This window comes from Xenia sp. Carnegie-2017, unplaced genomic scaffold (genome assembly GCF_021976095.1).
Source record: "Xenia sp. Carnegie-2017 unplaced genomic scaffold, XeniaSp_v1 HiC_scaffold_23, whole genome shotgun sequence".
Lineage (NCBI taxonomy): Eukaryota > Metazoa > Cnidaria > Anthozoa > Malacalcyonacea > Xeniidae > Xenia > Xenia sp. Carnegie-2017.
In genome coordinates, this window is record NW_025813486.1 from 6,158,850 (window position 1) to 6,176,559 (window position 17,710).

General features: G+C 38.1%; 1 protein-coding gene and 1 long non-coding RNA gene across 6 annotated transcripts in view; both read left to right on the plus strand.

The window, feature by feature from the left end:
- The first annotated feature begins 401 nt into the window (after nucleotides 1-401).
- On the plus strand, nucleotides 402-2,028 carry LOC124449648. Its single transcript, XR_006949467.1, has 2 exons — nucleotides 402-712; nucleotides 1,876-2,028. It is a non-coding gene; the product is annotated as an uncharacterized LOC124449648 (long non-coding RNA).
- A 186-nt stretch (nucleotides 2,029-2,214) lies between these two features.
- Nucleotides 2,215-17,710, plus strand: part of LOC124449635 (tyrosine aminotransferase-like) — a 32,295-nt gene continuing 16,799 nt past the window's right edge. Inside the window, exons 1-9 of one of the 5 annotated variants that reach the window (XM_047000586.1) lie at nucleotides 2,215-2,232; nucleotides 3,152-3,298; nucleotides 4,239-4,343; nucleotides 4,880-4,947; nucleotides 5,602-5,760; nucleotides 6,025-6,163; nucleotides 6,250-6,302; nucleotides 6,887-6,969; nucleotides 7,041-7,138. In XM_047000586.1, the coding sequence (XP_046856542.1) occupies nucleotides 3,160-3,298; nucleotides 4,239-4,343; nucleotides 4,880-4,947; nucleotides 5,602-5,760; nucleotides 6,025-6,163; nucleotides 6,250-6,302; nucleotides 6,887-6,969; nucleotides 7,041-7,116 (822 nt within the window). In that variant the 5' untranslated portion in view covers nucleotides 2,215-2,232; nucleotides 3,152-3,159 and the 3' untranslated portion in view covers nucleotides 7,117-7,138. Of the gene's footprint in view, nucleotides 2,233-2,928; nucleotides 3,299-4,238; nucleotides 4,344-4,879; nucleotides 4,948-5,601; nucleotides 5,761-6,024; nucleotides 6,164-6,249; nucleotides 6,303-6,711; nucleotides 6,806-6,886; nucleotides 6,970-7,040; nucleotides 7,139-17,710 lie in introns of those variants that run through there. The other 4 variants (XM_047000585.1, XM_047000590.1, XM_047000588.1 and 1 more) reach the window with 4 other exon arrangements.

Sequence of the window (17,710 nt, forward strand, 5' to 3'; positions counted from 1 at the left end):
AAGCCAAAGGAAAGTGGGCAGGACACCTAGCCCGAATGAAAAATCATGAATGGGCAAGGAAAACAACCGAATGGACCCCGTGGGACAAGAAAAGAGGCAAGGGAAGACCAAAAAGGAGATGGAGAGATGACATCGAGCAGAGAGCGGGCAGCATGTGGACCCAGAGAGCCCAAGACCGTAAAGAGTAGAGAAAGATGTGGAGGCCATCCGCCAGCAGTGGCGTGACAGGCTGATGATGATGATGATGATGATGCACTGCTTGTGCTAGTTCAATCATTACGTCTAGTGATGTATCTTTTATGCCATGCTTTCGGTCGGAAGATGAGTAGAAATTTCCCAATAAATAGTAAATATTCTATTTGGAGATGAGATAAATATTATTTCACAAACAATTTGCAATATTATGTTTTATTCGTTCATTTTTACGCTTTTATTCGGTGGTTCGTAATCGTAATACAGCAAAATCTCAAGATTTGTCTTGTAACCTAGCAACTGCCTTTTCTCGCACATTTCAATGCATACTCACGTGATTTCTCCACGTATTCCGCCTATCTTCAGAGGACGGAACCATTGAGTTCTATAATAACTGGAGCAGCTATCTCTCAAAAGTTGATTCAAGTTTGTTTTTGCGTTTGAATTTCGTATCAGAGTAATCATGTAGACGCATTTACATGAATTTTGAAAATTTTTGGCCAGAAGAATCATCGCAAAGGTAAGAAATAAGAATAAGCCATTATATTTCAGATATATTTGTAAAACTTGTAGTTTATGGTAACATTTCATCAACAGTTTCAAATTATTCATAGCATGTCTGAGATTCAATTAGTGGCAAGCACAATCGTGCTGAAACAATTAAATTTTCCAGTTCATTTTACCTTGAATTAAAGTATTTATCATTCACACATTACTATATTTTGAAGCACTCATTTTTATTGCACAATTTGCACTGATACCATAACAATGATTTTGTTGCATGTCAAATAATATTGATAATAATTTTATCTGCATCTATAATGTGTTGACAAGGTTATGGCAAAGTCAACATTAAGGCAACTTGCATGAAAAAATTGACCTCATTGATCACAACCCAGCCAGTCTTCATTGTCATCCTCTCTGCATATTTTGCAAACAGCCGCATTTCGCTTCCTAAAGATATTCATAATGAATTCCATATAAAAATATTCAAACAAATGTTATTAATGCCTTACCGTGTGATATCATCATAGCAAGACTCAAGTAATGTTGAAAGGTTTCATTTTCTCTCAGTCTCCATGTTTGCTGGTTTTTGATCCAAGCCAAGCGCTAGACATCGAGCAAACTGATGGGAAATGAGCAGTTAGTGAATAATCATGTTTGTAAAAATAGCTATTCAAGTAAAGTTAGGCTATTTTAAGCTTCCCAAACATATGTACACTCCACAGTTATACATATCTTCCTGTTTACAATGGAGTGGCTCAAAACATTGCCATGAACTTGAGTTCCAACCTGTTTTTACATCTACGAAAGCACTAAAGCAGTGACAAACAATGACCACATGAATGATAATATTGATTGTTGAAAATAATTTTTGGGCAAATCTTTTAAGATCAAGTTTGATAATTACCTTAGTTTGTTTATACAATACATCATCTGTGTATTAGGTGTCTTTTTGTCTGCACTTCCTCCAAGTGAGTCAAAGTAGAGTCTTGTTTTTGAGAACTTATCTATAGTCTATGTTACACAAAATTACTGTTGCATTTAGTTAAAAATTTTCTCTTTGTTAATTAAGGAATTAAATTAGTTAATGTTTCTATAGATACTAATTTTTGCATGTAAATCTGTTGACTCATGTGGGCTAAGTATGTGTATAATGCATGTCTATATTTTATTATTTAGCTCAAATACTTACCAGTAGTGTCCAATGAATGCCATGGATGTTGATTGGAAAAAGGATAATTTTGGTTTGGTGAAAAGATATATTAGCCTATGTGCATCTTGTGCTTGAGTTGTTTTTAACAATCTCTGAAATAAATGATTCTGCTGCAAGAACAGTAGTGTAGTTTTAGTCAAACTCCACAAAAAAGCGTCAATTATCCAAAATCAAAAGAAAGCATACTTTGAAGAGATTTCCTCTCCAGTTTTACGTGTACATAGGATTCTACTACGTCATCAGCTATGGTCGTGTCAGAGTTGTACGAGAGAGCATACGCATGCGTAAGTTGGAAACGCTGCCAAACAACTCCACTCAATAAGGTATTTCAATTCAATGGCATTTTGACATGGCAAGACAACTTAGATTTTGTATGTCTGTAGCTACGTTTCTTTAAACCACCCTTTTGTGGCAATAATCTTAACTTCGTAAAAACTTTAATTGTGTAAAAATTGTGCTTCGCGACGACACGAATGATACACACCAACGTAGGAGAGGCTGTCGGTTTTTTACTCCTACGATGAAAATATTTTTGTGTTCATTCACTGGAAAAAAACAATGAATGGAAATTATGTAATTCATTTTTTAAAGACATGAATAGCAATTTTGCTGGAAAATTTACGTTTATGGAGTAAATCATGAAAGGCTGGTTTCGACACGTTGCTCTGTGATAGCAGACCACATTCGACCTCAAACCTCCACGGCAGAGGAAAGAAAAGCAGTTTACAATCAATGCAAAGATTTTATGAACAACGAGTTTCAAAATCCTGTTCATGTAGTACAAAGTAATGTTGGAGGGCAACACTTATATTCTTCCAGCACAAAGTACTATGAAATGCAGAAAATCATCTTGTGTGATTTTTGTGTGAGCGCCATGTTTCTCGACTTTCCTATTTTTGTAACTTCCGGAATTGGGTACTACAAAGACTTTTCTTGTATTTTTTATGCATATTTTCAGAGTGTCTGCAAATCACAGATATCACTAAAAACGCTTTTTGTCTGTGCTTCTGCTATGACTCTAAAAGAGTTGCATAACATAAAAAAGCTTTCAAGTGTCTTGTCCGATATCGGCTTTGATCTAAACGCTGTTAAAACCAACATGTCGCTGGTAATATCTAATTTACAGAGTAAAGATTTGTAAAATTCCGTTGCACGAACTTCTGACTCTGTCCCCTTCACTGGAATCAATAAATTTATTCGCAAAATAAATCAATGACGTCATGTTCTTTTTGGTGTATGTAGTATTTAGAATGAGTACGTGTGAACCAAGAGACTGGGACATCCCAGTGTCGTATACAGCACAGAACACGTTTAATCCTATAAGAAATGTTGTGGAGACAATGCACATCGAGGAAAATCCTCAATTGGAGGTGATTCGTCTCACTGTTGGTGAGTAGTTTTCACATTTTATTTCGTAGTGGCAGCATTCGAAGTAAGCGGTTTAAATCAGAGCTAATGTCGAATTAGCGATTTCTGTGTTCGCTCAGTGGCAGACTAATCTTCCGTTGCATTAACCCTTGAGAACGCCGTCCAGGCGACTTCACAATTCTTTTGGATGATTGTATTTTCTTAACAAAAAAGAAACTTCGTTGGATTTCAAATAACGTTTCATTCTATTTATTGCCCTCTTTAAATTGTTGCCGTTTTTAAAATAATTACAAAACCCGTCAGGTCTCTTGGTGACGGTATCTATAATGGATAAATTTTTTCCAAAGTTTTTAAACATAGTCGTACGTGATGGGGAGGGGAGCACGGGAGCAGGTGCCCTCAAAGAAAGTTTGGAGACAGAAAAGTTGGACAACTTTTTAACGTTAGTCGAGCTAAAATACGGTGGAACCTTCATTGTGAGTTGGGGGGAAAAATAAATGCCCCCACAGAAGAGATAGCTTCTGTACGCTTGTGTTTCTAAATCTACGTGTGACAGCTAGGTCTTTGGACGACGGTATCTCATGGACAGTATTTTTCTAAAGAGTCAAAAAAGCTTTTAAAAAAGAAACTAATATTTAATCTTGGACAATTAGTTCAAAGATGACGAAGTTTTATTACTAAAGTAAATGGTTTGAACACAGGAATGTCGTTACATGTTTGTGAACCTGACTCTGAAGATGATTACCACTAAGGTTGTCGAAACGACAGTCAACATCAACAAAAACAGTCCTTCTCAGGACTATACCAACCTGGACGATCTACATCTACAAACATGTGAACTTTCATTAGCATTATCTGGGTTCGGTGCAACCCCCTCACCTTCGGAGCCAACTTGTATGAAACTAACCTTCAAAAACCGTGCATGACTGAGTTATCGTTGGGAATATTTTTTATATTCCAGGTGATCCCACAGTTTTTGGCAACCTACCACCAAGTGAAGAATGTGTTCAGGCGCTCTGTGACGCAATAAAGTCAGGAAAGGACAACGGCTACAAGCCAGCTCATGGTTAGTTACACCGACAGCTTTGATCATAAGAACTAACCCTAATCCTATCCCCCCCCCCGGAAATTTGTGTTCAAAAATATCAATTAACGAAATTGGATTCAAGACAGAATCTTCTAGCTAAACAACAGTGCAAAATAGTTTTTCCTAAATCTTGAGCTAATTGTTTTTTTTTACTATGAGAACAATTGTTAGACTTTGTTTCAACTTTTCGGAACAAATAAGTGCATTAAAAGAACGCTTTTTCAAAAAGATTGATTATCTTCGTAATACAAAGGCTGTATAAAATCCTTCAACATTTTGAAATGACAAAATATGCCAGTTCTTCGACGATGTGTTTGAAATGAATTTAATCAAAATCACAAGATTTTTACAACTTGCGCGATTCAGCTGTAATTCATACCCTAGGAGGCTGAACGGAAGTTAAAGGAATTTCATGTTCGGGATTTGCATTGGATATAGGATTGCACTTTTTTTACACAACCTGTGTGTGTTCCACTATTGCAGTCATATACAATCATCTGTAACTGTTTTTGTAGGATGCAAAGAGGCACGAAATGCCGTTGCAAAATACAGTTCAACACCTGAATACATCGTGGATGCTGAGGTACATATTCCTGCTCCATAACTATAGGGACACTTGTTGATAGTGATATTCAAAGAGTATTTAGGAGTTATTCATGTCAACATGTTTTGTTGTTGCCCTAAAGCCATCGTCTATAATTTTACTTCAAGCTTCTTAGCTCTGAAAAGAACGAACCTTTATTGATGTCTATGGCAGCATAAAGGACTCCCTCTTTTTATGTAAACAGAGAAAGCTGACTTTTTATCGTCTTCCGTCTTCTGCCCTCCCCCCAAGTTTTGCCATCCCACTAAATTCCATTAAAATATAACTCGTTGACAATAGTCAAGCATTAAATCATTTTCAATGAATAATATTCTTGAAAAACGGTTTTTAGTTCACAAAGGGTCTAAGCATCCTTGTTGAATATACTTCTCTCTCCCCTCCTCTCAATAAGTTGTCCATAAGTAAGAAAATTCATTTAATATTTACGTGTTTTAATCTCACCGTTAAAAATACGGGGGAGGTGAATGCGAGTAATGTATGCCCCTACTTAAAATGTACTATGTCTATCAAGGGGAGGATATCTTAGAAAGCAGCTCTACCTGATTTTGACAGAAATGAGAGAGTCAGACCCTTTCACAAGAAAAATTCTATGAAAACGCCTATACTTCTATGTTTATGTTGTTTTCTTTACAGGATGTTGTGTTGGCCAGCGGTTGCTCTGGAGCAATCGAGATAGCATTGAACGCCCTAGTTGATCGTGGTGATAACATCCTAATTCCAAGACCTGGTTTCTCTCTTTGCAAATGCATATCTGGATCGAGGGGGATTGAAGCACGATCTTATAAGCTCTTTGTATGTTTGTGCAAATTAAAGATATTACGTTTATGTTACTGCTTACGACTAAAGACTGTTTTTATTGTGTACTAATTATGATAATGGAGATTAAAGACTGTTCAAAATTTGTTCTAATTGTGATACAGGAGATTAAAGACAGTTCTAATTATATACTTAATTGAAATCAAAGATTGAATAGTTCGAAGGATTCCCTTAAAACTAACCTCGAGTCTTGCTTTCGACTTCATGTTCAAATGAATAATGATTATTCATAATTTTCAGCCTGAAAATGGTTGGGAAGTCGACTTGGACGATATGGCTTCACTTATTGACGAGAGAACAAAGCTTATTGTCGTTGTCAACCCATCAAATCCCTGTGGTTCTGTGTACAAAAGAGAACATTTGGAAGAAATTTTGAACAGTAAATATCTCAAGACATGTACAAGTTTTTTCCGCCGATTTGACCAACAAACTTCGTGCATTCATATTGGTCTTATTTTCTTACAGTTGCTGAAAAATACCGCGTCCCAGTTCTCTGTGATGAAGTTTACGCGCATGTCGTAAGTGTTCGTTAATTGCATGTCACGTGACGACTTTTTAATACGTGCTTGTTTCAACTAATGTAAGGTCATCACGATTGTAATATTCGCTTAGACATGAACGCTTCAAAATATTTGTGCATCTCGAAGTTGGGTAAAATTGAACTGAATAAAATAGGCGTGCAGCCCTGCGGGTTGTACGATTCATGACAAGGTTGCATAGCAAAATATTGGTAAACCCCAATGACCTAGAATTCAATATACATACTAGTTGTCTGACTCTGTCGAAATTTAAAAAACGAGTGAGACAAGCCGCCATTTTGAAAGGTGGGAAACTTGAGGATGTTAATATTACAACTAATATCTGCTTTTCCTGATAAAGAGTTGAAGCGCTGATGTAGTCTAGATTTCATTTTTAAATGTTTGTTAGCATTGGTTTGTTAAGACATCTTTCAAGATGGCGTCCTTGCCTCACGTCGACACGGTTGTTAGACATGCAGGGGGTTAGGTTCTAAATTTTATTGGTACTGCCCGAGAAGGTGATCAGGCTTGGCAACACTGAATAAGGTTTGAACTAAATGAACTTTTTCTCTTATTTCCTGCAGACATTCGGCAAAGAGTCTTTCCATAGCATGGGAAGTTTAACAAAAAATGTTCCTGTTCTAGTTGTCGGTGGCATCGCCAAAAGGTGAGCATGCGCATTTCTATTGCATTACGTCATTTTGAGGAAACCATATAAACGTTGTGTGTCAATGACAGGTTCTTGGTGCCAGGCTGGCGTATCGGATGGATTGTAATTCACGACAGAAATAATTCCTTTGGTTTGAAGGTATGAATATATCGCTTGTAGTTATGGACTAGGCTCCATCAATACCATTAAGAATTTATATCTTTTCTATGCTTTGGCTGTTTAAAGTCGAAGTTGAAAGAAAACGTTTTTTCGGTATTCCTTAAAGTCAACGGTACAATCATTGTTTTTCGTTGTCATGTTAATCGCCACCGTATTGAGATAGTTATGACTCCAGATCAATAGCTAAGTCATCCTGTTTTCACTCTAACGGAAAAATTTTTGTGTTTATCTCCTGGAAAAAATTGGGAAAAAATAAATTTTCTAAAGATATGAACTACAGTCAAAGCTGTATAAAGCGGCCCTGCATTTAGCGGCCCTGTATTGAACAGACACTTTGTAAAGTCCAGAATCATGTATAATTCGTAGGAATGAAGCCTCTATTGAGCAGACGCGGACACAAAAATTGTCCAATAACACAAAAACCTGTGTTTAACGAACAATTTTTCAAAATATTTCATGTTATCTACAGACATAATGTTAGTCACAAACATACTGTCTTAACAAGTACGAAGACATTTTTCATAATGCAAGTGCATTGAAGATAAAATACTTATATCAAACATGAAATTGTTTACCAATTATTATTAAACATAACTTGTCAATGTCAAATGTAGCTTGTCGTTGTCTAAAAAAGATGACATTACAGCAAAATCTTCGTTCAGCCACTTATTATTTATTGAATATTACTAAATATTACCAAAAATATTTCTCAGTTTCGTTATTATTAACTGAAGTCATTTCTAAATATATCTGCACCGTTTAGTTGTTGATTTTACCATTTAGGTTATTTTCAACAGAGAGAGGCCTGGTGACAAGTATCTCTGTTAAACGGACACCTCCATTAAGCGGTAGCTAGTCCGTTCGCCGAGGCTGTCCGCTTAATACAAGTTTGACTGTATAATTTTCTTAAAAAAATAGAATTGCAGAAGTAAACGTTAAGGGTCTTGCTTCGCCATTACTCCAGACGTTCAGGAAGAATAAACATTTTAGAGAAACACAATTACCTCAACTTCCAACGATGACTGTTGGTGATTGATGTTAAGAATGCAATAATTGCAAAATACTTAATTATTTTTTTAACTGTGTTTTAGATAAGACAAGCCTTACGACGTCTCTGTCAGGTTATTGTTGGTCCTTCAAATATAAGTTAAACAACTTCAGGTCCGTCAATGTATATAGAACTTAACCAACTCATCACTGATTAAAAAATTTAAAAGCAAGAATTTCGTCACATTTTGTCATTTTTTCATTTAGAAAACATCAAATATATTCTACGAAAGTCTTTCATTGCTGCCAGAACTTTATCCAGTCCGCTCACAAGGTGCTATGTATATGTTGGTAAGAGAAACTTGTCAATTTTCTTTTTTGCTCGTTCATAATCTTAATCATAATCTCTTTAAAACGTGTCGGTTTTTATTTTAGATCGGTGTCAAAGTTGATAGGTTACACAACGTGAAAGATGATGTTGATTTTACACAGAAATTGATGGCCGAACAATCAGTTTTTGTTTTGCCAGCAACGGTAAGTTCCTCACAGTCGTTCAACCATGCATATATCCATGTTACTTCATCTTATTTTCATTTGAGACATGTATGTCGTTTTACTTATCTCAAGTAGACATTTATTTAACTGAAGTGAATAGTTAGGTACACCTAAGTCGATTATTTTGTACAGTGAGGTATAGCCAAGTGGATACTTAGGTACACCCATGTACTTAATTGGGCACACCTTTATCGATATTTAGGTACACATGACATTTGTCCGTAACACTTTGATGCAAATCCAGAAAAATTTCGATTCGTATTATGTCTTTTGAGCGTCTTTTATTTTTGCCAAGTTTGGACGAATTTTGTTTGGTTCTTGTTTCTTTGCATGGCTGTCATTATGTCATCAATCAGTCTGTCATGTTACAGTGTAGACTTCCAGCGCAGTTGCATAGTAGTTAATCAAAGTGTGCAGTCAATGCGCAGTTTTCGTCGTGATCATCGAAAGAACGCTTTGACCAATGGACACATGGAACATGGGAATGGGATTTATCACGTCAACGGTTATTGATATTTCAAAAATAATATCATAGAACTTCTAAAAACTCAAAAAAATATGGCGATGGCGGCTTCTGTAGGTTCTTAGTCTGTGCTAAATCAAAAATGGCGGCAAGTTTAGCGTTCTAGTTTGTGTCACAAACATGGACGCTACTTGAGGCCAATAATTGAAGCCAAATCTTACCCCAGACACGCAAGATTTCACCCCAGACATGCGTGTTTAGTATTTCGAGATTCTCTCACGGAGAGAAAAGTGATTGACTACACACGCGTGTCTGGGATATAATCATGGCTTCAAAAAATTATTAGGGTTTTGTATTACAGGTAGCGTTCCCATGTAATTTCAGTTCAATAGTCACAACTGTCCTTCTCAATCCCATGCTACCACTCCTTTTGCTCACACTTTAGTCTAGGGAACCGGAAAAGGAATTGTTTTTTAAGGTTTTTCTAGAATGCAAGAAATATATTTATTATATTAATCAATGTAGTTGTGAATATTTGTGTATATCTTTTATTAATGGTGGTCTTGGTGATATTATAAGGCGACAAAAGATTTGCTTTGTTTTGTTTTTACTGTAGTTTACCGTTTCTTGAGAAAACCCTTTTATTGATTTTGTTGTGATTTTATGTCCGGTGTTTTCATACATGAAACGGTATTATTTTCCAAAATCGATCTATTTTTCCATCATTTGAAAGTGATGAAATGCCTAAAGATTATAAAATGCACTTACATACGGTGGCCCACAAGGGACACGACTTCTTTATACTAAACTCACGTGCAGTCTTCACTTGTAACCTGATCCATAGAAATAGACCTTCTCCGTAGAAATAGACCTTCTCCGTAGAAATAGACCTTCTCCGTAGAAATAGACCTTCTCCTTAGAAATAGACCTTCTCCCTAGAAATGGCAAATACCGGCTCTAGATGTCAAATATATCAAATTCTTACAATTCAAAATGGCGGCGGAAATCACAAGGTGAAACCATTGAGCTCTATAACTCAACGATTGTTATCCGTTATAGAACTCAATGGGTGAAACCAGTGAACTCCATATATATATATATATGGAATGATAACGACAATACATTTTATAAATATAAAATTGAAGCCAAAGCCCTAGTCTCTTGCGCGGTTTGTACGTCAGTTCCAGTCCTTCAAAGTCGAATATTCACGCGGTTTGTACGTCAGTTTCATTCCCCTGAGTGCCAAACATACACGGCCAATATAAATGTGAATACAAATTGCAAAAGCATAAACATATAAACAACATCACGACAAACAACACATGAGGCCAACTCTTTGCAAAAGGTTATTTTTTACAGCTGAAACTTTACTACAGTGAGTTCGTTGTAACTTACAACTTGTAACGAGGAAAAGCCAACTGAAAATTACACTGTATGCTAAAAAGACAATACAATAGAAAATATGACGAGAAAATATTCTAGCAAAAATTTTTCTTACATCGGAAGGTAAGTTTTCAAACGGTATCAGACAGTGTTCGTCTTTTTTGTCATTTCAGTGAATTTAACGATCTGTTTTTCAGAAGAAAAAAGAAACTTGGATATCCAGTTTCATAAAAAGTATTGAGTCTATAACTCGCATTTTACTTTTTACAGAGCAATTGTATTTTTCATTGATTTTGATAGTGCTTGAAATACTAAATGGTTGTCATCTCGATATCAGTAATTGAATATCCTTAAAGACTTTGATATGTTTTAAAGGAAAACCGCAGCGTAAGAGCAGATCGACTAAGTTCACCTCACCCTGCTTCTCGATTTATCACTTTGTTTCATTTTCCGTGAACCTTTTCCTTCCAAAAATTTCGTTATTTTTACGCTCTGATCAAGATCCGAACTCTACTATTACCAAGGGACAAATAATTTGAAAAAATTAAAATGAACACGCGAGAGACTAGAGCCTGACGTGTGATGACGAATGATGACAACAAATATTTTTTTGGCTTCGGTTATCATTCCAGTTTTTCAAATGTCGACTTCACTGAGTGAAACTTGTATAGCGAAAGTTAGGCCTTTAAAGGGCGCGTTTTTGTAGCGAATGTGGCACGAAATTTGCTAATGAGGCAGCAAAATACTGTCATAACTGCGGGAAACCAACATCTGCAGGTAATAAAACGTTTCTTCTTAAATTTTTTCTATAATGAATCAATAGAATCATCAATTATGAATTGTGGATATTAATTGTGCGTAAATATTATTGTGGTTATGTAAAAGATTCTGAAAAACATATAATGTATTTTCATTTTACATGTTAATAGGGCAAATTTTGCGAAAGGCTAGTAATTTTAATTTGCATTTATACACATATTTCTCTTTGATGCATGTACATTACATGCCACCAATATTTCCTTTTTAAATTTTTCTAATCAGAAAATCTACCTTCAACACCAAGCATTAATGAGCCAACATTATCATCCAGTTAAAGTTCAAGTTTGCTGTTGCCAAATGACTCCAGTAGACCGATGTCAACATTAACATTCAATGAATATCGGAAAAGAAAGCAAGTGAGTCAAGCTAAGAAAATTCAATTGTGTAAGAAACCAAAGCAACATGAGGATGTTAAAATTCAAGTTGGTGTTGTAGAAGCTGAAGGGAAAAGGTTAAAAAGGCTGAAGGGAAGAACACTACCCCTAATTGTCTCATCTCAATGTAATGCAGCTGACTTAATGAAGGCTGCAATAAATAAACATTCAAAGCATTTTAGACAGTTCAATAATTATACTTCCTACACTCTTCTCTATCCAGACCATTCTATTGTACAGAAGTTACCTGGCAGTGCAGCACAGTTTGTATTGAGTGAGTACAAACAGGAATTAGGAAAACCCTATTCAAAAAAATATTTTTATCTGTGTACTACAATAGATTTGGACAGAGTCCAAGATTTTCCGTATTCAGACTCTGATGACTATGACTATGATGCTCAAAATAATGAAAAAACAGAGATAATACAACTGGAAAGTTTTACTAAAATTTCTGATACTTGCAATGAAATGGTGGTCACTCAAGATAGTGAGAAAAGGAAGCAACAAAAGTAAAAGCTTTATTGATATAAGTGATGATGATGACAAAATTCTCCTCCGTCATCTGCAGAAACATGTCCAACTTCTTTCTGCATGTTTCCCTTTAATGAAATTGAAGGCACTATTTGTTGCGGAGTGTTCTTTTCTTTTGCCTTCTGCCGATCAGCTGTTAGATGGGATGACAGCTAAATTTAGTGAAGAAGGAAGCAATTGCAAAATGGCAGAAGTTTATAATTAAAAATTCTTTCTCGATTTCTTGCAGGATTCCAATGCTTTCCAAGGTATATCTGCTGTGTTGCAAATACAACATAATTGATGTATAATGTAAAAAAGATCTTCCAAAATTCTACTTTGTTCACAACCTGAAAAAATTGCCATTTCATTCAAATTTTTGTAGTTTTCTTTTTAATGTGCGGACACACATCGTAATACCATGATATGTTTTTAATAAATTGGTGATGTCATGATACTTGTATCCCAGATGAAATAAGTATTCAATACAATCTTGTTCATGGTGACAGTCATTTTGTGGGAATTCTACAAATTGAAAGCAAGAAATGTATTAATTGAAGTATTTTTCTGAATGTTTGGTATATGTCCCCGATATCACAAAAGTATATAATAGCTCACACAGGGTATGAATCATACACATAATGAAATAATGTATGATCAAATCCTTCACAGACCACCGATCAGTGATCACTGTTATGATACTTTGATTAAATTTACCTGAAAATTCCTTTCCGCAGTTATGACAGTATTTTGCTGCCTCATTAGCAAATTTCGTGCCACATTCACTACAAAAACGCGCCATTTAAAGGCCTCACTTTCCCTATACAAGTTTCACTTTGTGGTTTCCGCCGCCATTTTGAAAGGTTAGAATTTGATATATTTGACATCTAGAGCCGGTATTTGCCAGAGCCCTCTATTTAGTAGTTTGCCATTTCTACGGAGAAGGTTTATTTCTACGGAGAAGGTCGATTTCTACGGAGAAGATCTATTTCTACGCAGAAGGTCTATTTCTACGGAGAAGGTCGATTTCTAGGGAGAAGGTCGATTTCTACGGAGAAGGTCGATTTCCACGGAGAAGGTCGATTTCTACAGAGAAGGTCCATTTCTACGGTGAAGGTCTATTTCCACGGAGAAGGTCTATTTCCACGGAGAAGGTCCATTTCTACGGAGAAGGTCCATTTCTACGGTGAAGGTCCATTTCTACGGTGAAGGTCTATTTCCACGGAGAAGGTTTATTTCCACGGAGAAGGTCCATTTCTACGGAGAAGGTCCATTTCTACGGAGGTCTATTTCTACGGTGAAGGTCTTTTTCCACGGAGAAGGTCTTTTTCCACGGAGAAGGTCCATTTCTACGGAGAAGGTCCATTTCTACGGTGAAGGTCTATTTCCACGGAGAAGGTCTATTTCACGGAGAGGTCCATTTCTACGGAGAAGGTCCATTTCTACGGTGAAGGTCTTTTCCACGGAGAAGGTCTTTTCACGGAGAAGGTCTGTTTCTACGGAGAAGGTTTATTTCTACGGAGAAGGTCTATTTCAACGGAGAAGGTCTATTTCTACGCAGAAGGTCTATTTCTACGGAGAAGGTCGATTTCTACGGAGAAGGTCGATTTCTACAGAGAAGGTCGATTTCTACAGAGAAGGTCGATTTCCAAGGTGAAGGTCTATTTTTACGGAGAAGGTCTATTTCCACGGAGAAGGTCTATTTCTACGCAGAAGGTCGATTTCTACGGAGAAGGTCGATTTCTACGGAGAAGGTAGATTTCTACAGAGAAGGTCGATTTCTACAGAGAAGGTCGATTTCCAAGGTGAAGGTCTATTTTTACGGAGAAGGTCTATTTCACGGAGAAGGTCTATTTCCATGGAGAAGGTCTATTTCTACGGAGAAGGTCCATTTCTACGGAGGTCTATTTCCACGGAGAAGGTCTATTTCTACGCAGAAGGTCGATTTCTACGGAGAAGGTCGATTTCTACGGAGAAGGTCGATTTCTACAGAGAAGGTCGATTTCTACAGAGAAAGTCGATTTCCAAGGTGAAGGTCTATTTTTACGGAGAAGGTCTATTTCCACGGAGAAGGTCTATTTCACGGAGAAGGTCCATTTCTACGGAGAAGGTCCATTTCTACGGAGGTCTATTTCCACGGAGAAGGTCTATTTCCACGGAGAAGGTCCATTTCTACCGAGAAGGTCCATTTCTACGGTGAAGGTCTTTTTCCACGGAGAAGGTCTTTTTCCACGGAGAAGGTCTGTTTCAATGGAGAAGGTCTATTTCTACGGAGAAGGTCCATTTCTACGGAGGTCTATTTCCACGGAGAAGGTCTATTTCTGCAGAAGGTCGATTTCTACGGAGAAGGTCGATTTCTACGGAGAAGGTCGATTTCTACAGAGAAGGTCGATTTCTACAGAGAAGGTCGATTTCCAAGGTGAAGGTCTATTTTACGGAGAAGGTCTATTTCACGGAGGTCTATTTCACGGAGAAGGTCTATTTCTACGGAGAAGGTCCATTTCTACGGAGGTCTATTTCCACGGAGAAGGTCTATTTCCACGGAGAAGGTCCATTTCTACGGAGAAGGTCCATTTCTACGGTGAAGGTCTTTTCCACGGAGAAGGTCTTTTTCCACGGAGAAGGTCTGTTTCTACGGAGAAGGTTTATTTCTACGGAGAAGGTCTATTTCAACGGAGAAGGTCTATTTCTACGCAGAAGGTCTATTTCTACGGAGAAGGTCGATTTCTACGGAGAAGGTCGATTTCTACAGAAGGTCGATTTCTACAGAGAGGTCGATTTCCAGGTGAAGGTCTATTTTTACGGAGAAGGTCTATTTCCACGGAGAAGGTCTATTTCTGCAGAAGGTCGATTTCTACGGAGAAGGTCGATTTCTACGGAGAAGTTCGATTTCTACAGAGAAGGTCGATTTCTACAGAGGGTCGATTTCCAAGGTGAAGGTCTATTTTACGGAGAAGGTCTATTTCACGGAGAAGGTCTATTTCCACGGAGAAGGTCTATTTCTACGGAGAAGGTCCATTTCTACGGAGGTCTATTTCCACGGAGAAGGTCTATTTCTACGCAGAAGGTCGATTTCTACGGAGAAGGTCGATTTCTACGGAGAAGGTCGATTTCTACAGAGAAGGTCGATTTCTACAGAGAAGGTCGATTTCCAAGGTGAAGGTCTATTTTTACGGAGAAGGTCTATTTCCACGGAGAAGGTCTATTTCCACGGAGAAGGTCCATTTCTACGGAGGTCTATTTCCACGGAGAAGGTCTATTTCCATGGAGAAGGTCGATTTCAAGGAGAAGGTCTATTTCTACGGAGGTCTATTTCCACGGTCTATTTCCACGGAGAGGTCCGTTTCTACGGAGAAGGTCCATTTCCACGGAGAACGTCTATTTCACGGAGAAGGTCTATTTCTGAGAAGGTCTATTTCCACGGAGAAGGTCTATTCTACGGAGGGTCTATTTCACGAGAAGGTCTATTTCCACGGAGAAGGTCTATTCCTACGGAGAGGTCTATTTCACGAGAAGGTCTATTTCACGGAGGTCTATTTCACGGAGAAGGTCTATTTCACCGTGAAGGTCCATTTCTACGGAAGGTCGATTTCTGCGGAGAAGGTCGATTTCAACGAAAGTCTATTTCTACGGAGAGGTCTATTTCACGGAGAGGTCTATTTCCACGGAGAAGGTCTATTTCTACGGTGAAGGTCCATTTCTACGGGAAAGGTCGATTTCTGCGGAGAAGGTCGATTTCTACGAAAAGTCTATTTCTACGGAGAAGGTCTATTTCCACGGAGAAGGTCTATTTCTACGCAGAAGGTCGATTTCTACGGAGAAGGTCGATTTCTACGGAGAAGGTCGATTTCTACGGAGGGTCCATTTCTACGGAGGTCTATTTCCACGGAGAGGTCTATTTCCACGGAAGGTCCATTTCTACGGAGAAGGTCCATTTCTACGGTGAAGGTCTTTTTCCACGGAGAAGGTCTTTTTCCACGGAGAAGGTCTGTTTCCATGGAGAAGGTCTATTTCTTTGGAGAAGGTCCATTTCTACGGAGGTCTATTTCACGGAGAAGGTCTATTTCTACGCAGAAGGTCGATTTCTACGGAGAAGGTCGATTTCTACGGAGAAGGTCGATTTCTACAGAGAAGGTCGATTTCTACAGAGAAGGTCGATTTCCAAGGTGAAGGTCTATTTTTACGGAGAAGGTCTATTTCCACGGAGGTCTATTTCCACGGAGAAGGTCTATTTCTACGGAGAAGGTCCATTTCTACGGAGGTCTATTTCCACGGAGAAGGTCTATTTCCACGGAGAAGGTCCATTTCTACGGAGAAGGTCCATTTCTACGGTGAAGGTCTTTTTCCACAGAGAAGGTCTTTTTCCACGGAGAAGGTCTGTTTCTACGGAGAAGGTTTATTTCTACGGAGAAGGTCTATTTCCACGGAGAAGGTCTATTTCTACGCAGAAGGTCTATTTCTACGGAGAAGGTCGATTTCTACGGAGAAGGTCGATTTCTACAGAGAAGGTCGATTTCTACAGAGAAGGTCGATTTCCAAGGTGAAGGTCTATTTTACGGAGAAGGTCTATTTCCACGGAGAAGGTCTATTTCTACGCAGAAGGTCGATTTCTACGGAGAAGGTCGATTTCTACGGAGAAGTTCGATTTCTACAGAGAAGGTCGATTTCTGCAGAAGGTCGATTTCCAAGGTGAAGATTTTTACGGAGAAGGTCTATTTCACGGAGGTCTATTTCACGGAGGGTCTATTTCTACGGAGAAGGTCCATTTCTACGGAGGTCTATTTCCACGGAGAAGGTCTATTTCTACGCAGAAGGTCGATTTCTACGGAGAGGTCGATTTCTACGGAGAAGGTCGATTTCTACAGAGAAGGTCGATTTCTACAGAAGGTCGATTTCCAAGGTGAAGGTCTATTTTACGGAGAGGGTCTATTTCACGGAGAAGGTCTATTTCACGGAGAAGGTCTATTTCTACGGAGAAGGTCCATTTCTACGGAGGTCTATTTCCACGGAGAAGGTCTATTTCCATGGAGAAGGTCGATTTCCAAGGAGAAGGTCTATTTCTACGGAGAAGGTCTATTTCACGGAGAAGGTCTATTTCACGGAGAAGGTCTATTTCTGCAGAAGGTCTATTTCTACGGAGAAGGTCGATTTCTACGGAGAAGGTCGATTTCTACAGAAGGTCGATTTCTACAGAAGGTCGATTTCAAGGTGAAGGTCTATTTTACGGAGAAGGTCTATTTCACGGAGAAGGTCTATTTCTACGCAGAAGGTCGATTTCTACGGAGAAGGTCGATTTCTACGGAGAAGTTCGATTTCTACAGAGAAGGTCGATTTCTACAGAGAAGGTCGATTTCCAAGGTGAAGGTGTATTTTTACGGAGAAGGTCTATTTCCACGGAGAAGGTCTATTTCCACGGAGAAGGTCTATTTCTACGGAGAAGGTCCATTTCTACGGAGGTCTATTTCACGGAGAAGGTCTATTTCTACAG